General features: G+C 34.4%; 1 protein-coding gene across 1 annotated transcript; it reads right to left on the minus strand.

Moving 5' to 3' along the window:
- Positions 1–6,450: 6,450 nt before the first annotated feature.
- On the minus strand, positions 6,451–17,984 carry LOC149206446 (cysteine-rich receptor-like protein kinase 2). Its single transcript, XM_089397697.1, has 7 exons — positions 17,186–17,984; positions 13,484–13,609; positions 7,529–7,671; positions 7,224–7,434; positions 6,873–7,107; positions 6,596–6,746; positions 6,451–6,501 (listed from the first exon to the last, which is right to left on the minus strand). The coding sequence occupies exons 1-7, from the start codon at positions 17,982–17,984 to the stop codon at positions 6,451–6,453; spliced, it is 1,716 nt and encodes a 571-aa protein (XP_089253823.1).
- Positions 17,985–19,341: the final 1,357 nt, after the last annotated feature.

A 19,341-nucleotide genomic window follows, 5' to 3' on the forward strand; every position in this document is an offset into this window, starting at 1 on the left:
TTGCAGTCCACCATACTGAATCTTTCCAATATCTTCACCACATATTTTCCTTGAGATAGGAAAGTTTCCCTTGGCTTCTGCCACACTTCAAGTCCTAGGAAATAGTGCATCAGTCCTAGGTCCTTCATTTCAAATTCAGAAGCCAACTCCCTCTTACATTTGAGAATGAGAGGGTTTGCACCTTTTAGAAAGAGATCATCCACATATAGCACCAGTATGAGAGGTTTGTCATCTTCAACCTTAAAGTAAAGTTTAGGATCGGCTTCACTCCTGGTGAACCCCAGCTTCATCAAGTAGTTGTCGATCCTCTCATATCATGCTCGGGGTGCTTGCTTCAGCCCATAGACAGCCTTCTTCAACCTACATACATGAGATTTTTGATCATAAATCTCAAATCCTTCGGGTTGCTCCATGTAGACCTCTTCTTTGATCGAACCATGCAAGAACGCGGTCTTGACATCCATCTGATGTAGGTTCCATCCTTGTGAAGCGGCAAGGGCTATGATCGAGCGGATGGTCGTATATCTGGCAACAGGTGCAAATATCTCATCATAGTCTATACCTTCCTTCTGGGAGAAACCACGAGCAACAAAACGAGCCTTATACTTTTCCGTACTTCCATCTGCTGCATGCTTTATCTTGTAAAGCCATTTGGAAGTAACAACTGTCTTGTCATGGGGTTTGGGAACTAATTCCCAGACATCATTCTTCATAATAGACTCATATTCTTCAGTCATAGCATCCTTCCATACTTGATGCTTGACGACATCTGAGAATGATGAAGGCTCATTTTGTATGATCGTGCTCATGATGGTCAGGTATCCCTGACACCTGTTAGGTTTCTTACTTTCACGAAAGGTTCCTCAAGGTGCAACATGTCCTTCAGTATCATCAACTAGCCCCCTAAGCCATGAAGGCCTCTTCCTATAAGAGGAAGGCTCATGTGGAGGAAGATCAATCAAATCCATGGGTTCTTCTACATCAGGCATTGATTCATCATCCTTTTCTTTCGGTTCCCTGGTGTTGGCTTCTTGAGAGCTCCTCAAAGTTGGAAGATTGTCCACCTTGTTGAGAGCCATATCTTCATCAAAGGTGACATCATGACTAATCATGACTTCCCTTTGACCGGCTACATAGATTCTATAGCCTTTAGTATTTTCACCATAGCCCACAAAAATTCCCTTCTTTCCAGATGCACCAAATTTATTTCTTTTCTCTTTCATCACATGAAAATATACAGGGCTTCCAAAAATTCTAAAATGAGAAACATCAGGTTTCTTACCAGTGAACATTTCTTCAGGAGTCTTGGAACCCAATGCTTGATGAGGGCATCGATTTTGTACATATACAGTGGTGTTTACAGCTTCAACCCATAGAAACTTCAAAAGTCTTTGACCATGTAGCATGGCCCGGACAGCTTCCATAATCATGTGGTTCTTCCTTTCCGCCACACCATTTTGTTCAGGAGTATATGGTGTAGTAGTCTCCCTCTTGATGCCAGCCTCAGATATGTCTGAGTGAACTAGTTGTAATATATCAGAGGTCTTGCTTTGACTTGAGGGGAATGATCCCCTTTTGAGCTTTCCTTCGGCACATCCCGGACATACACCTTCTTTTTGTACTTGGAATTCGGGCATCCCTGTTACCATCTGTCTTACATCAAGTAGAGCTTTGTAATGAAGGTGGGAAAACCTCCAATGCCAAAGTTAGGACTGAAGAGTTGTGTCACAAGACATGACACCTAGCGGACTTCCACCGACCTGATATAAAGAATCAACTCGAAACCCAAGAGTGAAAGTATCTTTAACATTATTTTTCCATATGCGTACCTTGCCATCGCTAAAGGTTACCTTGTAGCCTTTGTCTTCCATTACCATGATGGATACCAGGTTCTTTTTTAGATCAGGTACATATATACATCTTGTAAGTGGATCATATTACCTTGATTCAATTTGAGAGAAACATTGCCTACACCTTTCACAGGGTATTTCATGTCATCTCCAAGGACAATTTCCAGGTTAGTTTCTTTCTCTACCAGATTATGGAGTACTTCTTTGTAACTAGTGAAGTGTCTTGAGGCACCACTATCAATGAGCCAAATTCCCATTGAGTCCGAAGGAGCAGAGGTAGATAGGGCAACTGGTAGATAATATTTATCCTGTTTATTGTCAACAGTGTTAGATTCATACCTGGAATTTCTAGCCTTCTTGAATGGTTGTCCTCTTCCTTGATTTCCAGCACTCCTTTTACCTCTGCTATTAGATTTGCCATTCCTTTGATTTCCATGGGAGGGATTTTGATCATCATCTCGATGAGAGTCCTTTCTATCAAGGCATTCCCTTGCATAGTGACCTGCTTTATTGCAAATGTAACATCGTCCTTTTCTTCCACCCTTAGGTCCAGCCTTTCTTTTTTATTTAGACCCGAAATTATTTCTTTTCTTAGCATGAGAAGAAAAAGTAGCAGGAGGACCTTTAGGCAAGGGCATTTCTTGCTCTTCTACCCTTGTTTCTTCTTGAATGCATCTAGCCATTAATTCCTTGAAACCAGGAATTACATTATTGTGCAGAAGAGTAGTCCTGAACATGTACCATTCGGATGATAATCCTCTAAGAGTTGTGAGTGCCATTTCCCTGTCAGTAATAGTTTCCCCAATAGATAGGAGATCGTTCTTGATCTCGGTGATTCTTAAGAAGTATGCTTGCATACTCTCATCTTTACCCTTCTTGATTTCCCTCAGCTTATTTCTAAGAAACAAAACTTGATTCGCATCATTGACTTTAAATAAACTCACTAGTCTATCATAGATTTCCTTGGAGGTGTCCAGTTCAGAGATGTAGGCCACCAAGTGCTTGTTGATAGAGTCCCGGATGATCTTATTTGTTTTGACTTCTCCATTTTTACATTTGTTTCAGGTAGCAGCAGATGCATTTGATGGAGGCTCAATAATATTGCCTCTTACATGGTCCAACAGTCCTTGATCTTCTAGGGTTAGATCGATAGACATCTTCCATCCGTGATAGTCAGCTTTCTCACGGAGCTTGTATTTGGCAGGATAGAGTGTTGAGGACCCCATAGTTCTTTTAGGATAGCCTTGCCAATCTTCTCTTCGGTGATTGCTCTTGCTCTTGCTTGGGCTTTGTCTTCACCTCAGCTCTGATACCATGTTAAGTTATGGTATGTTCTATGCTTATAACAGTTTACTTCTTTTTCTTATTATATTCCACATATTAGCAATCACATGTACATAAAGTAAAGTGCAGATAGAACATTAAACGATCAACAGAAAACAAGCCGAGATAAGAGACACAAGATGTGGCGGCTAGCCAGGGACAAACCCCACAATGTGTGGGGAAACCCTTTGATCAAATCTTCCTTTATCTTCAATCATTCAGTAGAGAGAAATAGTACAACAAATCTGATTTATATCAGCAATAGCAAACCCTAGATCAGCAACATCAACATTAGTGGCTTCATCATCAAAACTAGGGCAGTCGATATCTCACAAAACGACCATCGGATCAGCTTGATTCCACCACCAAAAGTTGCAGCCTTTAGAGGAGGTTCAGATGAACCTACAGCGAAATTTAGATGAGGAGATATTCTGGTCCATGTAGGTCAAACTTCACTTCTACAGTTGTAGCTTCAATTTCAGCAGCTTCCTTCAAACTAGGGCAGTGGATATCTCGCAAACCGTTTGTCAGATCGACTTGATTCCACCACCAAAAGTTTTAGCCTTCAGAGGAGGTTCAGATGAACCTACAGTGTAGATCAGAAGAGGAGGTTTGATGGTCCACGCTGGTCAAAGTTTGGATCTACAGTTGCAGCTTCAGTTTCAGCAGCTTCTGGCTTCACATGTGTGAGAGAGAGAGACCCTTTTCTGCGCAGTAGAGAAGAGACTCTTTTCTGCACAGTAGAGAGAGAGAGATGTGATGAGATGAGTGAGTACAAATGGGGAAAAGTCCTCCTGTATTTATACACAATTGTTGATGTTTGAATAGATGCGACTGTTGGGCTTTTGAGCCTACTTGAGTTGTAGGTCGGCTTGATAATAATTCCATAATCAAAATAAATTCATATCTCCATGAATACTTATCAGAATCGGATGATCTTTAGATCATTCCTACACCTCTCGACGAGAGGAATCTAATGAACATATTATCAGCCATGAATAAGATGACCCACATGAAGTTTGGCCCTAGTTGCCAATTTTAACATTATTACAACTTCTAAAGGGTGCATTGTCGATAGGAATACATCAATGACATGACTAAGGAGTTAACTAGTGGTGATCCATATTTTTCTCTTCAGAAATGTAAATAGGAGATATGATTCATATGATTTTTACTAGGAAGGAAGCTAAATTTTTTATTTTTCTTATCAACTCAACCATGGACCCTGACCCTGAGAGTGTCAAGAGAATTGAACCCGTGACATCTCAATAATAGAGGTTCTTTAACGACTCGAACTCTACCAATTGAGTTAAACATGAGGGCTACTAAGAAGGAAACTAATACTTTGACCAAGTTAAATTATTTAATACAATTAGCATAGTTTGAGGGTTTGGAGAGATGTCATTTTCACACTTTTACCCTCTACTTATGGTGGCTTTGTTTCAGGAAGAACCTATCACTAAATTATAATTCTTCCTTTTAATTACTTCAACATGGTCTTGTGGGCCACCATTTTCATCCAACACATAGATTAGGTTTTGAGAGATATCATTTACACTTTTTATCTCTACTTTTGTGGGTTACTGGTTCAATGATTTTCATCTCATATATAGAATGCGTTTCTACAAGTGTTGGTTTCACAATTTTACCCTCCACTTATGATGGTTTTGTTTTATGAAGAACCTATTACTAAATTATAATTCCTTCCATAACAAGAATTTTCATATAAATAATAATTTATCTAAGACATGTTTATGTTTCTTTCCTAATACACAATATGATCACTTCGAAACAAGTATATATAATGTAAAATTGTTTATATATGTCATTTTCTCATTTTGTCCCATTGCTTATAGTGGCTTTGATTTAAGTAAAATATATCATGTGATTTCTTCAATAACCATCTCAGATCTAGAGTGGGTTTTGATAGATTCATTTTTACACTTTTTCCATCTACTTTTTCACTTTTGGGTTATTAGTTTGACCATTTTTGTCTTAAAAAAAGTGTGTTTGACAGATTCCATTCTCAAACATTTACCCAAAATAACCTATAATTATATTATAGTTTATTCATTTTGTATCCTTCAACCATGGTTTTGTTTGGGGGTTATTGGTTCAATCATTTCGTTTCACATATGGAGTGGGTTTTAAGGGATTTCATTTTTACACTTTTTCTCTTTACTTTTATAGGTAATTAGTTCATCCATTTTCATCTCACCTATAGAGTGGGTCTTGAGAGATGCCATTTTTACTTTTCTTTCCCTCTACTTATAGTGGCTTTGTTTCAAGAAAATATTATCACTAAATTATAACTTTTTCCTTCAGCATGATTTCATGTAGCATACAAAATACTTATGTTTTCATCTATAAATAATATACTCCTTAATAAATATGATCACTCTAAAATAATCATTGTGTTATAACATAATTTCTTATAAACATGCCATTTTCACACTTTAAGCCTTTAGTTTTAATAGATTTGCTTCAAGGGGAAACTATCCCCATATTATAATTTCTACCATAAGCATCATTTTTTTCTACCTAATCATTTGCATAAAAGATACTTACATTTCCATATTTCTTTCTTGAGCATTATTATCACTTTAAAATAGATTACGATGTTATATTATCTATTTGTTATTTGATTTATGAGTTTATTTATATAATTGTGAATGATTTGAATATTGTTATATTTATTTACCATGGATCCTTATTCAATCAAAACCTCATACAAAAATGAAAGGGGAGATAAGGTCATATTGAATTGATTGAAATTTACTATCGTTGTGATTGTAATGTGGCTTAAATTGATCCACGTTAGATCCACATAAAAATCATAGATTTCTTGCAATTCATTCTTTGGAGTCTACTAAATTAATTCCACTTTAATAAAAGTTGATAAAAGTTAAATAAACAAATGACATCCTCTATTAAATAAGGAATGTTAAGATGTGATAAAATTACAATAAATAATAATAACTACCCACACTATGTAGGACTAGCTAATTTCTTCTCTAAGAAACAACTCCCCTATCATCTTGGACCAAAAGAGCTAGTTGAAATGGTGTTCAAGGACATTGAAGTAGCAGGGAAGGAAGCAATGTTTAATGTTGGATTACACATTTCTGGTGCAAGTACAACAATTTGGTGATTATTTGATTGTGATTGTGACATAACATCAACATTAATATTTGATTCTGAATTATTAGCATCTATAAAGGGAGGTTGAGTAACTACTGGAAGATTTTGGTCTTTGTTGGTGAGGAACATGATAACTTTAGACATGGAAGGACGTAGTAATGGTGTCCGATAGGTAATGGTTCCAAATCTGCACCATACAAATACTATAGATTTCAATATATTCACAATTTTTTGATTACAAGATCAAATGAAGATTATGTATATTATGTTAAGGCCATTACCATTGTTAAGAGAGATGGCACGTCATTGACATGCATAGCTATTATATTCTTTCTGCCACTAATAATCTCCAGAACTAGCACCACAAAAGCATAGACATCAACTTTTTCTGTCAGATGACCATGGATAAGATATTCTGGAGCCATGTAACCTCTGCCAAAACAAAAATAAGTGTAAATAACATTTTCATTTAAGAATGTTTATTTTTCATTTAATATATTCTCACCTGGTTCCAACAACTGTTGAGCAATGTTTATTTTTCATTTAATATATTCTCACCTGGTTCCAACAACTGTTGTGCTCAAATGAGTTTGATCTTCAGAAAAGTGTCGAACCAACCCAAAATCCGCAATCTTAGGCTTGAAATATTGGTCTAATAGAATATTGCTCGCTTTTATGTCTCGGTGGATGATGCGTATAAGTGATTCTTGGTGAAGATAAGCTAACCCACTAGCAGTTCCTAATATAATTGCAAACCTCTTCTGCCAATTTAACAATTTACCCATGTTTTGATCTGTTGCAAAGTAAACTTATATCAGAAATAACTTAAATATAAATTTGAAATAACAATGTTGGACATGCACATGTTGACTATAACAAAAATCAATTTATAGGACTAGGAAACATTACCGAATAAAAAGTGATCAAGGCTCTTATTGGGAAGGTATTCATAGACCAAGAGTTTGTCTGGACCATCCACACTAAACCCAAGCAAATTGACAAGATTTTTATGCTGAATTCGACTTACTAAAGTCACTTCATTAAAGAAGTCACTCACACTCGGCTCTCTATTAGAAAATAGTCTCTTCACAGCAATCTCCCTGTTGTCTGGTAGACTTCCCTGCAACATGTCCAATATATAATGTTCAATTGTGCTATAAATTTATCTCGTATATACTTAAAAATTCAATAGAATAAAATGAGCATGAAATCACCTTATACACTGAACCAAAACCTCCTTGACCAATTTTATTTGAGATGTTGAAATTTCTAGTCGCAAATTGTAGAATTTGAAATTTGTAATTTAATTTTGATTTAGATATTGCTGTTGAATATTCACTGTAAGGTTCATAATAACCTGCAAAATAAACAACTTGTTAGTTATTATATAAATGCTATATAACCTTGTGATCAAAGTCTTTATAACTTCTAACACATTTTTACCTTTTAGAAATATAATATAATAGCATTATCAAAATATACATGATTTTTTACTCGTGTTTTTCACTCTTTCAATTTTTATTTGTATTTGTGAGTTGTTATATATAGATGCTTGCTTTTATAATAAATTTTAGAAAAGGAAACAAAAACTCTTACTATTGTCACAACATAATAACAACAAAATTATCGCATTGGTAAAAGTCTGATATCCATGAAGATTGTGGTAGTTAACAACCTTATTTCGACATAGAATAGTGTGGTGTTAGGGAGAAGGAAGTCACAGCAAATTAAAAAAATAGACATGATTTACACTATGAGAGACGTTACTACTTTTCAAAGGTTATTTTATTACAGAGCATATTTACAATTTTGTGTCCATGTTGAACTAAAATACAAACTACGTGTAAAAGTATGCATTGTATCACTCTTGAACCTCTGACATATGCGCCCTTTATAACCTATGGACACGAAAGAAGCTTGAAATCATGTACTTTCAGTTCTGGCTTCCTGTATCATGCCTTCCAATTCTATTTTCTAGTCAATGCTATGAAATCATTGACCAATGGAAATATACATCATATTTTTCTATACTTTCAGGAGAACAATATAATATATCTTATATATTAGAAATTATAGTTAGAAAGGAAAACTTGAATTCATTTACATTTACTCTTAATATAATGTATTTTTTTTTATATATCTAGAGCATGATAACTGATTTGATGCTACATCATGCAAAGGAACCAATATAGAGTGAAAAATAAATTAATTTTGGTGTATCAATTCCATAAATTGAAAACTTTAGTCTCCCTCTCTAAAAGCCAACAATCATTCAATAACTAATTTTTTTCTCTTGGTATATATTTTAAGTTCTCTTCAATATTAACTTAAATTAAATGTTGGTTTGTTTATATATATAATTATGATTTTGAATCAAAATATAGATTACAAAATTATTGGTAAACTTTATGTAAGTATTGATCAAAACGTTCCTTATGGAACTAACAACCTTGCATACAACATAAAAAGGATGTGTACAAAGAAACGCATGTTTTTTAATGTTTGTTTATATTTTCTTTAATTATTCTTTTTTTCTTAGCTTCACATTTTGTAGAGATGTTTGGAGAATTCTTGGGAGGTAAACTACCTTGTTCAAGAGAGGTTTGGAATATTCAAGGAGAAATAAACTATCATTTTAAATATGTAGGAGTATATTAGTTAAGAAACAGTTTCATATATCTATTTATGTTAGGAGTTTTAAAATGGTCAAAAGTAGAGTTAATATATTGCTTCTAGATTTAAGGGGTTAACATGGTATTTTCTAATTTGCATAGGGTTATAAGTATCCTGGGAGTTGGAAGGTTGAGGAATCATTGAAATGCTTGGTATGGATTTAGAAGGTAAAATAAGCCCTAACAGGAGGTGGGAAATTGGAGAGAAAAGGAATCCCAAAATACATTGTCTAACATACATACATGGGAATCAAATCCCTAGAATATGTAACACTAATAATTTGGCTTAATGAGAACCAAATCCAAAGAGAATATACACTCAAGACAAATAGAGAGGAGTCAAATAATATTGGTCAACTTCAACTTTATCATGGTAAATTTATGATATGAAATTAAGTCCTCATTAGGAAGCTTCTAGTTAACCATAAATAAACAACAAATTTATTAGATTCCACCTTAAAGAGAAAATATTGTGATAAACATAACTGCTAACATAGGCTAATGAACCTATATATTCTATCATTATTCAATAGATAATCTAGTGTAGTGTGACTTTCTATAATATAATTGTTGCAAGGGAACAAGGTAGTATATTTGTGTTGTATAGATTTGAAACAACTTTCTTGCAATAACAAAAGGAATATATTATTGTGTAGGTTTACAACAACCGATTAGAACTCAGCGTCTTAAAGTAAATGCCAAAAAAATATGACAAATATGGGGACCAACATATTATAGGTAGAAGTAAAAAAAGGACATAAATTTTTTCTAAAAAGTTGGTACCTAAAATACTTAATAAAAATAGGAGCTTTAGGGTGAGGAGATTTGAGAATGGAGAATGGATAATAGACTTGTGACATCTTCTTCCTTTTCTTTGCATGTCCTTCCTTCGCAAAGTAGTGACATGTTTTCTTCTTTTGATTCTTGGATGATTCAAAACCATTAATTTTCCTTGAGTTTTCTGCTCGAGATACTCATGTTGATTTTGACTTTCCTTCTACATCGAATTTCCCTTTGTTTTGAGTAGGTGATCCCAATGCTTTCTACTAAGATTTCATTCAACAAGAAACCTATACTCTTCCTTGATAAATAGATCATAGAAGGTATCGAAGGTGTAATCCTTATCATCTTGTTGATGTGATCTCCAATTTTTGCAAAACAAGGAACATAACACATCATAAGGTTTCCTTAAATTCATGAGGACAAGTTCAATAAGTTTTCCATATTTCTTTGGATAGTTCTTTCCATAGTCACACAACTTCAATTTCAACTCTTTCATGTGAGGTAGATGGTGTTCAATTCTCTCAAAGGAATGGGTATCAAGGGAGATAAATTCTTTTTCTAACTGCATGGCCTAACTTTCATCAAATTTATCAAAGAATGAGCTTGACTTCTTCCAAACCTCTTGAGTGTGGCCAATCCTCCTCATATGAAAATTGGTCATGATGACCCCAACAACATCATCCTTCTTTCCATCAATAACAAACTTTATATGATCATCCTTCAAATCTAGAACAACAGTCTTTCTGTACTGCTAGATCCCTTTTCTCTTCAAAAATTTTTCCATCTATGGTGCCCATACAACACAATTTTTTCCATTTAGAATAAAATATAAATCTTGGAAGCCATCTTTAGATTCACGATAGATATGATCTCTCAAACTAAGTTCCACTCAAAAAATCGATTAGCCTAGATTGAATCACTATAAGATTTGACTCAACAATATTTGCAAATAATGGGGTTAGGTTTAAATCATCATCTCTAATACCATGTCAAGGAACGACGGGAACTAAGAATAGATGATGGACAATAGAGTCTAAATAGAAATTATACAAAAGATAAAATGATGCTCGAATATGATGAGTGGTGTCTTGAGACATCATTATAGCATTTAAGCATGATAAATTATGGTAAAAAAATCACAATTCACAATGAGAAATACAATTGAAATCAATATTTCGAAGTAAATTCATGCATATAATACCCATAAGGTCCTTCACTTATAACTTCCAAATCTACCCAATTTCCTTGGATTGTGTATAATTTGGTCCATAAATAAGCGTTGATCGATATAACTATTTCCAACAAATCCATGCTATCTTATCAATTCACATCTTGATGCCCATCCAATGGTCGACATCAACTTGATGATTCAATTGATTCCTTTCACCATTCAATTATTGGTTCTATAAGTCGACTACTCAATTAGCTACTATGCTAGGTGATCATTCGACTATCAGTCAGGTGTTAGTCGACCCTTTGACTGACTTATTGTGGGAGCTCCATAGGTGTGATGAACTAGCATAACCTTCATCCAACAAATTGATTAGAACATTATGTCTTAAAGCAGATGCCAAAAAAACATGACAAATAAGGGAACCAACATACTATAGGTAGAATAATAAAAGTATATGAAAAATGTGAAAAAACGTTGGTACCTAGAATACTTAATGAAAATAGGAATTTTTTTTATAAGGGTGACAAGTGCGTGGATGAGGGATCTCTTTGATTCTAGAGGAAATATTATAGCTTAATATGCATGGGGCCTATATCAAGCTAGTAGTAATCAAGAAGAGGCTAATGCCTTATTGTAAGGAATCCTCATAGCTAAGGAAGATATGATTCTATCTCTAAACATAGTTAGGGACTATATAGGAATTAGAAAATCCATGATAGGAAAAGTGATTCCAATGGATAATAATTTGGAAACCATTATTTTTAAGGATAAAAAGAAGAAAATACCGTTCACAAAATATCCTTCATCCATGTCAAAAGGTGTCTCAATTCGATTTAAGATTAATGGGCTTATATATCCATGGAATTAGAGCTTGGTATCCTTATGAAAAAGGGGGTAGAAACATATGTATTATCCCCTAATGTATCCCCTTGGATTGGAAATTATTTCCATCAACCTTAATGTTGCATGTGTATACAGCGAGATCATCATTCTCTTTGATTCAATATGGGAGTTTAGAGGACAAATTACAATACTAATGACATGTGATCATTTATCCATGATTTATGTTAAAGAAATCAGAAGAATGGTGTGGTTTCAATATGGGACTATGGTGAGAGAAGGAAATCAAATTGGGCGTCCAAGTGGCCTCATTCCAACAAGTATAAAATCTCTACTATGTTTAAAATTCTACTTTGGCTATTCGTTGGCACCATTTTTGTTGTTTTATGCAACATATTTATTTTCAAGGATTTGGCTCTAAAGGAATGATTATCTATAAATTTTGGTTGTGCTAGCTTATATAATGAGCTTACTTTCAAGAATCATTTACAAATGGATCCTTCTTCGGTTCCAATTCTAAATTTGAAACCTCTTGTTCGAGTGGCTTCTAAGCTCGCCCTAACATTGCTAGTTTGGATTATGGAGCTTTATTTGGGCTAGAAATTTGTAAAAATGATGGAATTAAGGAGATTTGGAACAAGAAATTGGTAGTATCTAGAAGATTTATCTCTAGTTTCACTCTTATGTGTCCACATTTTCTAGGAATTATGTATAGGTAAAAAAGTTTAAGGTAAAAAATGAAAGAATAGAAACCTAGTAGGTGCAAGTACTAGGTGACAAATCTCTAATGATTGACACCAAAGAATGATGTAAATCTACATTTGAGTGTGTTGCTTTTGTAAATGGCCTTATTACACATTCAAAAGAAAATGGCTTGATTACACCTTCTAAATGGTGCATTGTCGATATGAATACATCAATGACATGACTAAGGAGTTAACTAGTAGTGACCCATATTAGTCTCTTTGGAAATGTAAAGAGGAGACACTATTCATATGATTTTTACTCGGAAGGAAGCTAAAGTTTTAATTTTCCTGTCACCTCAATCACGGACCCTGACTCTAAGAGTGTCAAGAGAATTGAACCCATGACCTCTCAATAATAAATGTGCTTTAACGACTCGAACTCTACCAAGTCAGTTAACCCTTAGGGCTACTAAGAAAAAAACTAATACTTTGACCAAGTTAAATGATTTAATATAATTAAAATGGTTTGAAATTTTGTTAATCTTAAATCAATTAATTAAATAAATTTTAATAAATTAAAAAAAAATATTAAAAAAATAAAAACAATAAAAAACCCGCTATTAAAATCAAAAGATATATTTAAAAATGTTTCTCCTCAATAACAACTTTAACTACTCTACCCACTGAATTAACTCTTAAAGCTACTAAAAAGAACACTAATACTTTGATCAACTTAAATAATTTAATATAATTAAAATGATTTGAAATTTTATTAATCTTAAATCAATTAATTAATTAAATTTAAAAAATGAAAAACAACTCAAATAAACCCGATATTAGAATCAAAATATATATTTAAAAATGTTTCTCCTTAAATATATATCGTGATGGTACTAGCATGTAACCTTTAATATGCAAAATAATACAGATAATTGTAGTTTAAACATTACCTAAAAGTTAATTTAAAATAATTAATTCTTATATGAGTAAGAAAAAAAAGGAGAATCAACTCACCTGGAAGCAATTGTTTGTTATATTTTCTTTTCCAAATTAATACGAACCCCACCAGAACCACCGCTATCATGACACTAGCGACTGTCGATCCCACCACCAAGGGACGACGATGAGCGTTGTTTTTCACTGCACCAAGTAAACTGTCCGCATTAACAAATATCTAAAATAACTAGAGTTGCAACATAGGCATTATACTATGGTATAAGTCAATTTTGAAAAATAATAAATATACATCGATTCCGAAAAAGGAAAGATAATATTTTTTATATAAAATGTCAATAAAATAAATAATAAATAAATATCAAAGGTCCTTTTTTTAAATATAAATGAGTGAGATGCAATAATTATATAATATATATTTATTAATTAAATATTTAAGTTTGAGTTTAATTGTTATAAACTTTAGACTTTTTTTTTGATATATTTTATTATTGAATTTGCTTAAAATTTAAGAAAATTGGTTGGAATCACAAATTTTAAATTGTGATTTTTTTTATAATTTTAGTGTCTTAAAATTTTTTGATAAGACAAATTAATATATAGTCAAAAATGTATTTTAAACAACAAAAATTATGATTTAACTCAAAATTGTTTCACAGGATTCTCACCAAAAAACTCTATAACATATAATAGTTAAAAAACATCAATAGTATTATTTTTTTATTTTAAAATAAAAATCTTGTTAACTTATTTTAATCATTTTGTTATAGATTTCTGGAAGGGCACTGTGTAACATATGTGATTCATGTAATATATGTGATCTGTCCAAAATTTCAGATAGGAACTCCATCCATCGTCATGCACTAAAGAGAGTCTTTAGAGTAAACGACTATGGAGTACCTTTTTATAAGAACCTTTTGGATTATGTATTCCTTGATTAATGGTTAAAAGGTAGAAATAATATTAGAAATAGTATTGAATTTTTATACTATTTGACCAAAATTTAGTGAAATAATGATTGAGATAGGTTCATTATGGACCAAGGTTTGACCAAAAGGATTATAAAATTAACTTTTTAATTTTATTTTGATTAAAGGCTGAAGGGAAGAGATAGTTGAAAAATGCTTGTGATTAATAATGACAAATATTGAAAAAATTAAAGAATTAAAATATATGAATCCTATTTGGAAAATGGGACATATAAGTATATCTAAAAATTTTGGAATTGAAATCTATGAATCATTTTCTAAACGGGACATGCGATTATATTTAAAATTTATTTGGCCCTATTCTTTATTAAAATGAATTGGTCAAATATTGAAAAATTATGGAACAAGATTTGGACAATTTTTTGTTAAATTAATTAATAACATATTAATAATTTGTAGTTAATTAAAATTAATTGAAGGAATGAAATTATATGAATAATTTTCAAAAATGGAACCTAGATGAATTAATGTCATATAAGGTTATATAATTTTATGAAATTTCAAAGGGTTATTACGCTAAAGGGAGATAATGAACCAATAATGAATTTTAAGATAGGGGATAGAAATTAGAGCTGACAAAAAATTAAAGAGGAAATAATTAAAGAAGGGAATTGAAATAGAAAAGTCAACGGAGCTAGGAGGAAAAAACATTAATGATAAAGAGAATTCAAGAGATAAAGAAGAGAGAACCAGAATTCTTTAAGATGACCAACAAGAGGGGAAAAAAAGAGGAATATCTAAAAGGAGGGGACAGAGAATAGGGTCGGTTCAGAGTCAAGGGTGAGATGGTGGATGACAAGTTTCGAGGATTGATTGAGCTTGTAACCATCTTCCCTATTAAAATTATCAAGGCTTTTCTCGATTTCGAGGGCTTCTCGAATAATACGAGAGTGGTAAAAAGGGGCAGAAGCAATGACTTTAGATTGATTGAAACATATTAAGTGCTTGGTCTTATAAGAGTGTTTTGCAATGGAATACTTTGAAATAAGATTATGGTTGGTGTCATCAATATGTTCCTTGAGGTGGGCTTTGAACGGAAGACCCATTTGACTAATGTAAGATTTACCGCAGGAACAAGGGATTTTATAAACCCTTGATCCTAGTATTGGATCTAATAAGTCTTTGGGTGAGTGGAACAATTGCTTGAGGGTTTTATGGGGTTTGAATACAGTTTTTATGTTTTTCTTAGCCAAAATATTGGCAATAAGATCGGTGGTCCCTTTAATGTAAGGGAGGGTGACTTGGCCACAAGAGGGAGAGGGGTCTAGATTTTTGGGTTTAGGGTGAGCAACAGACTAGAGCGCTTTGGAGATCTGAGTAGAGGAATAGCCATTGGCTTTGAAAGCCTTGACTAGATGGGATTTTTCAGTTGAGAGAGATTGGAGAGCAAAGATTTTTAATGCTCAGGAGAAGAGGGTTTTGAGAACACCAGACTTTTGGGATGGGTGGTGATGGGAGAGGGCATGGAGATAATGGTTAGTATGAGTCTTTTTTCTATAGACTTGATGAGAGAGGGAGCCATTGGGGAGGCGAGTAACAAGCACATCAAGGAAAAGGAGGGATTTGTTGGATTCAATTTCCATAGTAAACTAGATAAAGGGGGAGATGTTATTAAGATGGGACTGAAAGACGTCAACGGTTGGGTGTTGCCAAATGACAAAGGTGTCATCAACAAACGGGAGCCATCATTTGGGTTTGAGATGCCAAGAGTTGAGAGCTCTCGCTTCAAAGAGTTCCATAAAGATGTTAGCCACGACAGGAGACATGGGGGATCCTATTGTTGTACCTTCTGTCTGTTCATAGATGGTACCTTTAGAAGAAGGTCGACTGGAAGCAAATTTGGATTAAGCTGAGGGTTTCTTGGTCAACTAATTGGGAGATCAAGTGAAGAGCTTTGGGGACAAGGATCTTGGTAAAAAGGGAAGCAACGTCAAAATTGACCAAAAGGTCATTCTCATCAATCAGAATGGATTTGGTCTTCTCAATGAAGTCTGTGGAATCCTTGATGTAAGAGGAAGTGGAACCCACAATTTGTTGAAAGTTGGTGGGTAGATAACGGCTTAGCACGTGGGTAGGAACTCCAATGGCACTAACAGTGGGGCGGAAAGGGATATCAGGCTTATGAATTTTTGGTTGACCATAAATTTTAGGAGTTTGGGGGGCCTGGGGAATGAGCTTGCGCTGAATGGAAACATGTATAGATGAGGCTTTTATGGCCTTGGTAACCAACTGAGAAATAGCATTTAGGGGATTCTTAGGAAGGATTTTATAAGAAGAAGACAAGAGATCTGTCATCTTAGACTCATAATCAACAGTGTTCATGATAACCGTAGCATTACCTTTGTGAGCTTTGAGGACAAGGATATTAGGGTTATCATTAAGGCACTTGATGGCTTGGAATTCCTCTTTAGATAAGTTAGGACTGGGAGGCTTGGAGACACAAAATTTTACCACAATCTTGCCAAATTTTTTCAGCAAAGTGAGGAGGGAGGTTTTGGGTCATCAGCTCAATAGAGCAAAGGATCTCTTCAAAAGGAATATTGCGAGGAGCAAGAACAAAGTTGAAGCCTTTTTCCACACGCAAGAGCGAAATTGAAGCCTTTTAATCTTTTGAACCAAAAACACTTTTATCTATTTAGATCCTACTTAATAGAAATATATCCTGCGAGAGACTAGTATAACAAGGCTTCAAAATATATTTAAGCTGGTTCGGATCTTCAAAATAAACTAAATATACGACAATACCTTTTGTTCCCGCAGACAAACCACTTACCACTTGGTGGCTGTACAGAAGGACCACTTCCACTTCCAAAGGATGGCGGTATAGAAGGACCACTTCCAGTTATTGGTGAGAGCAAAGGGATACCATCACCATAAAACTTGCTGCTGTCATAACGAAGTATGCAGTAATCATTCACTGCTGCTCCTTGGCTACTTCCTGTAGGACAGAAGCTCAAATTGCTGTACATAACGTTTAGGCACCGTTTACACTGACTCATATTAAGGTCCCTCCAGCACTGAGCCAGACCGTATTTACCATTCTCACTTGCTGTAGCGTAACCCACCTCACTGGACTCAACCTTATCAGAAAGCGTTGTGAGAAGTTGGTCAATCTGCGAATCCAAACTCCTTGCACTTTCATTTGTGCCGTTTATTCTATTGTTATCACACTCTATGGCAGAGTCGCCGAATGATGCGTCGGATAAATTTTGTTGTGAATATAAGTTGTGAGTGTCATAGCTCAAAAAGCATCCTCCGTCAACATAATTAAAGCTAGCAGAAGTATTGTTACACAGTCTACCGATCTCCTTTGAAGCGTCTGAAACGCATTCTCCACAAGCAGAGGCATTGAGGTCTCCCCTGCACTGAGCAAAACCGTACATCGTATCTCCATTCTCTCCATGACTTGAATCACTGTAGCCTGTCTTGTTCACATTCTCAACCAGTGAATTCAGAACCACCTTCAAGTTCCTTTCCGCAGCGCTGCCATTCGTGATAGGTGCGTCTGGATCGCAACGCAATACCCACGCAAGCTCACTCTGAGCCACTGATAATCTTAGAAAGCAGAACATTAGAGAGAGAAATAAATTGGATGTTGCAGTAAATTGAAGCATATTTCTCCTGCAATTACAGACGGTGGAAAGAGGTCATTCTGTAAGTAAAATTATGTATGCAATCTTAACTCTAAAGGATTATGCGCTGCCTTTTGTAATTTAAAGCACAAGGTCACTGTATCCGGAAATACGCGGAAACTTCTTGACCCTTTACTATGCGTGCACCTTATTCGCCGTATCGATCAACAGTGCACAAGGTCACCAGACGCGGAAACTTCTTGGCTCTTTACTACCCGTGCATCGTCTTCACCTATCTGTCAACGGTGCACAAAGTCAATATACGCAAGGTCACCAGACGCGGAAACTTCTTGGCTCTTGGCTCTTTACTACCCGAGCATCGTTTTCACCTATCTGTCAGCGGTGCACAAAGTCAATATGCGCAGAAATTTCCAAATATGACTTAGAATTTTCTCTAAATATGATCAGAATTTCTATAACGGTGCACAAAGTCAATATGCGCAGAAATTTCCAAATATGACTTAAAATTTTCTCTAAATATGATCAGAATTTCCATAACAGTATATAAAGTCATTAAATGTGGAAATTTCTTCATTCTTTACTACCCATGTATTGTCTTCACTTATCTATAAACAATGCACAAAATCAATATAAGCAGAGACTTCCAAATATAACCAAGAATTTTCTCCAAATATAATCGAAAATTCCATAACTTTGCGAACAATTACTCAGCTAATTAGACTACGGCTAATTCTTATGATGCGAAAGAAGAACCAACTGAAACGCAGAGGTAATGCAGGGTGTAATTTCCTAGACAAAGGGCGGCTTGACTGACTCGAGTTGTTCAACGTCTCATTTTATAAGTCGTCACTGGAAAGCGGGCTGTGTGGGTTTTGATTCTGACCGTCGAGGATAAATAAAACGCGTAGTTTAATTAATAGATGGTATTGTTTGTGTGTCTTGACTCTGTCTGTCCACCACAAATAAAAGGCTTAGTTTAATAATAAATGGTATGAGTTTTTTCGGCTCTGTTTAAATTTTTGTGATTTTTTGAATTTTTTCATGTCTGAATCTGGTGGGAAAATTTGAGATGAAATTTTGATTTGTGTTATTTAAATTGGTTTTCTCACTGTATATATGGATTCAGCGTTCTCGAAAACCACTAGAGCACTTCAATTGTGCAGGAATTACCCATCAAGCTTGTGATTTCAATAATCACTGCCCTATTTTAGAGAAATTAGACCGGAAAACCCACTAGAAAAGCGTACAGAAAGTCTCACTAAAAACCACTAGAATTATAAATTTATGTAAAATTCAATTGTTTTTGGAGTTTTTTTTAAGAGTGTTAGAATCTATT

This window comes from Pinus tabuliformis, chromosome 1_2 (assembly GCF_031772625.1).
Source record: "Pinus tabuliformis cultivar Carrire ecotype Pingquan chromosome 1_2, CPIR1, whole genome shotgun sequence".
Classification (NCBI taxonomy): Eukaryota; Viridiplantae; Streptophyta; class Pinopsida; order Pinales; family Pinaceae; genus Pinus; species Pinus tabuliformis.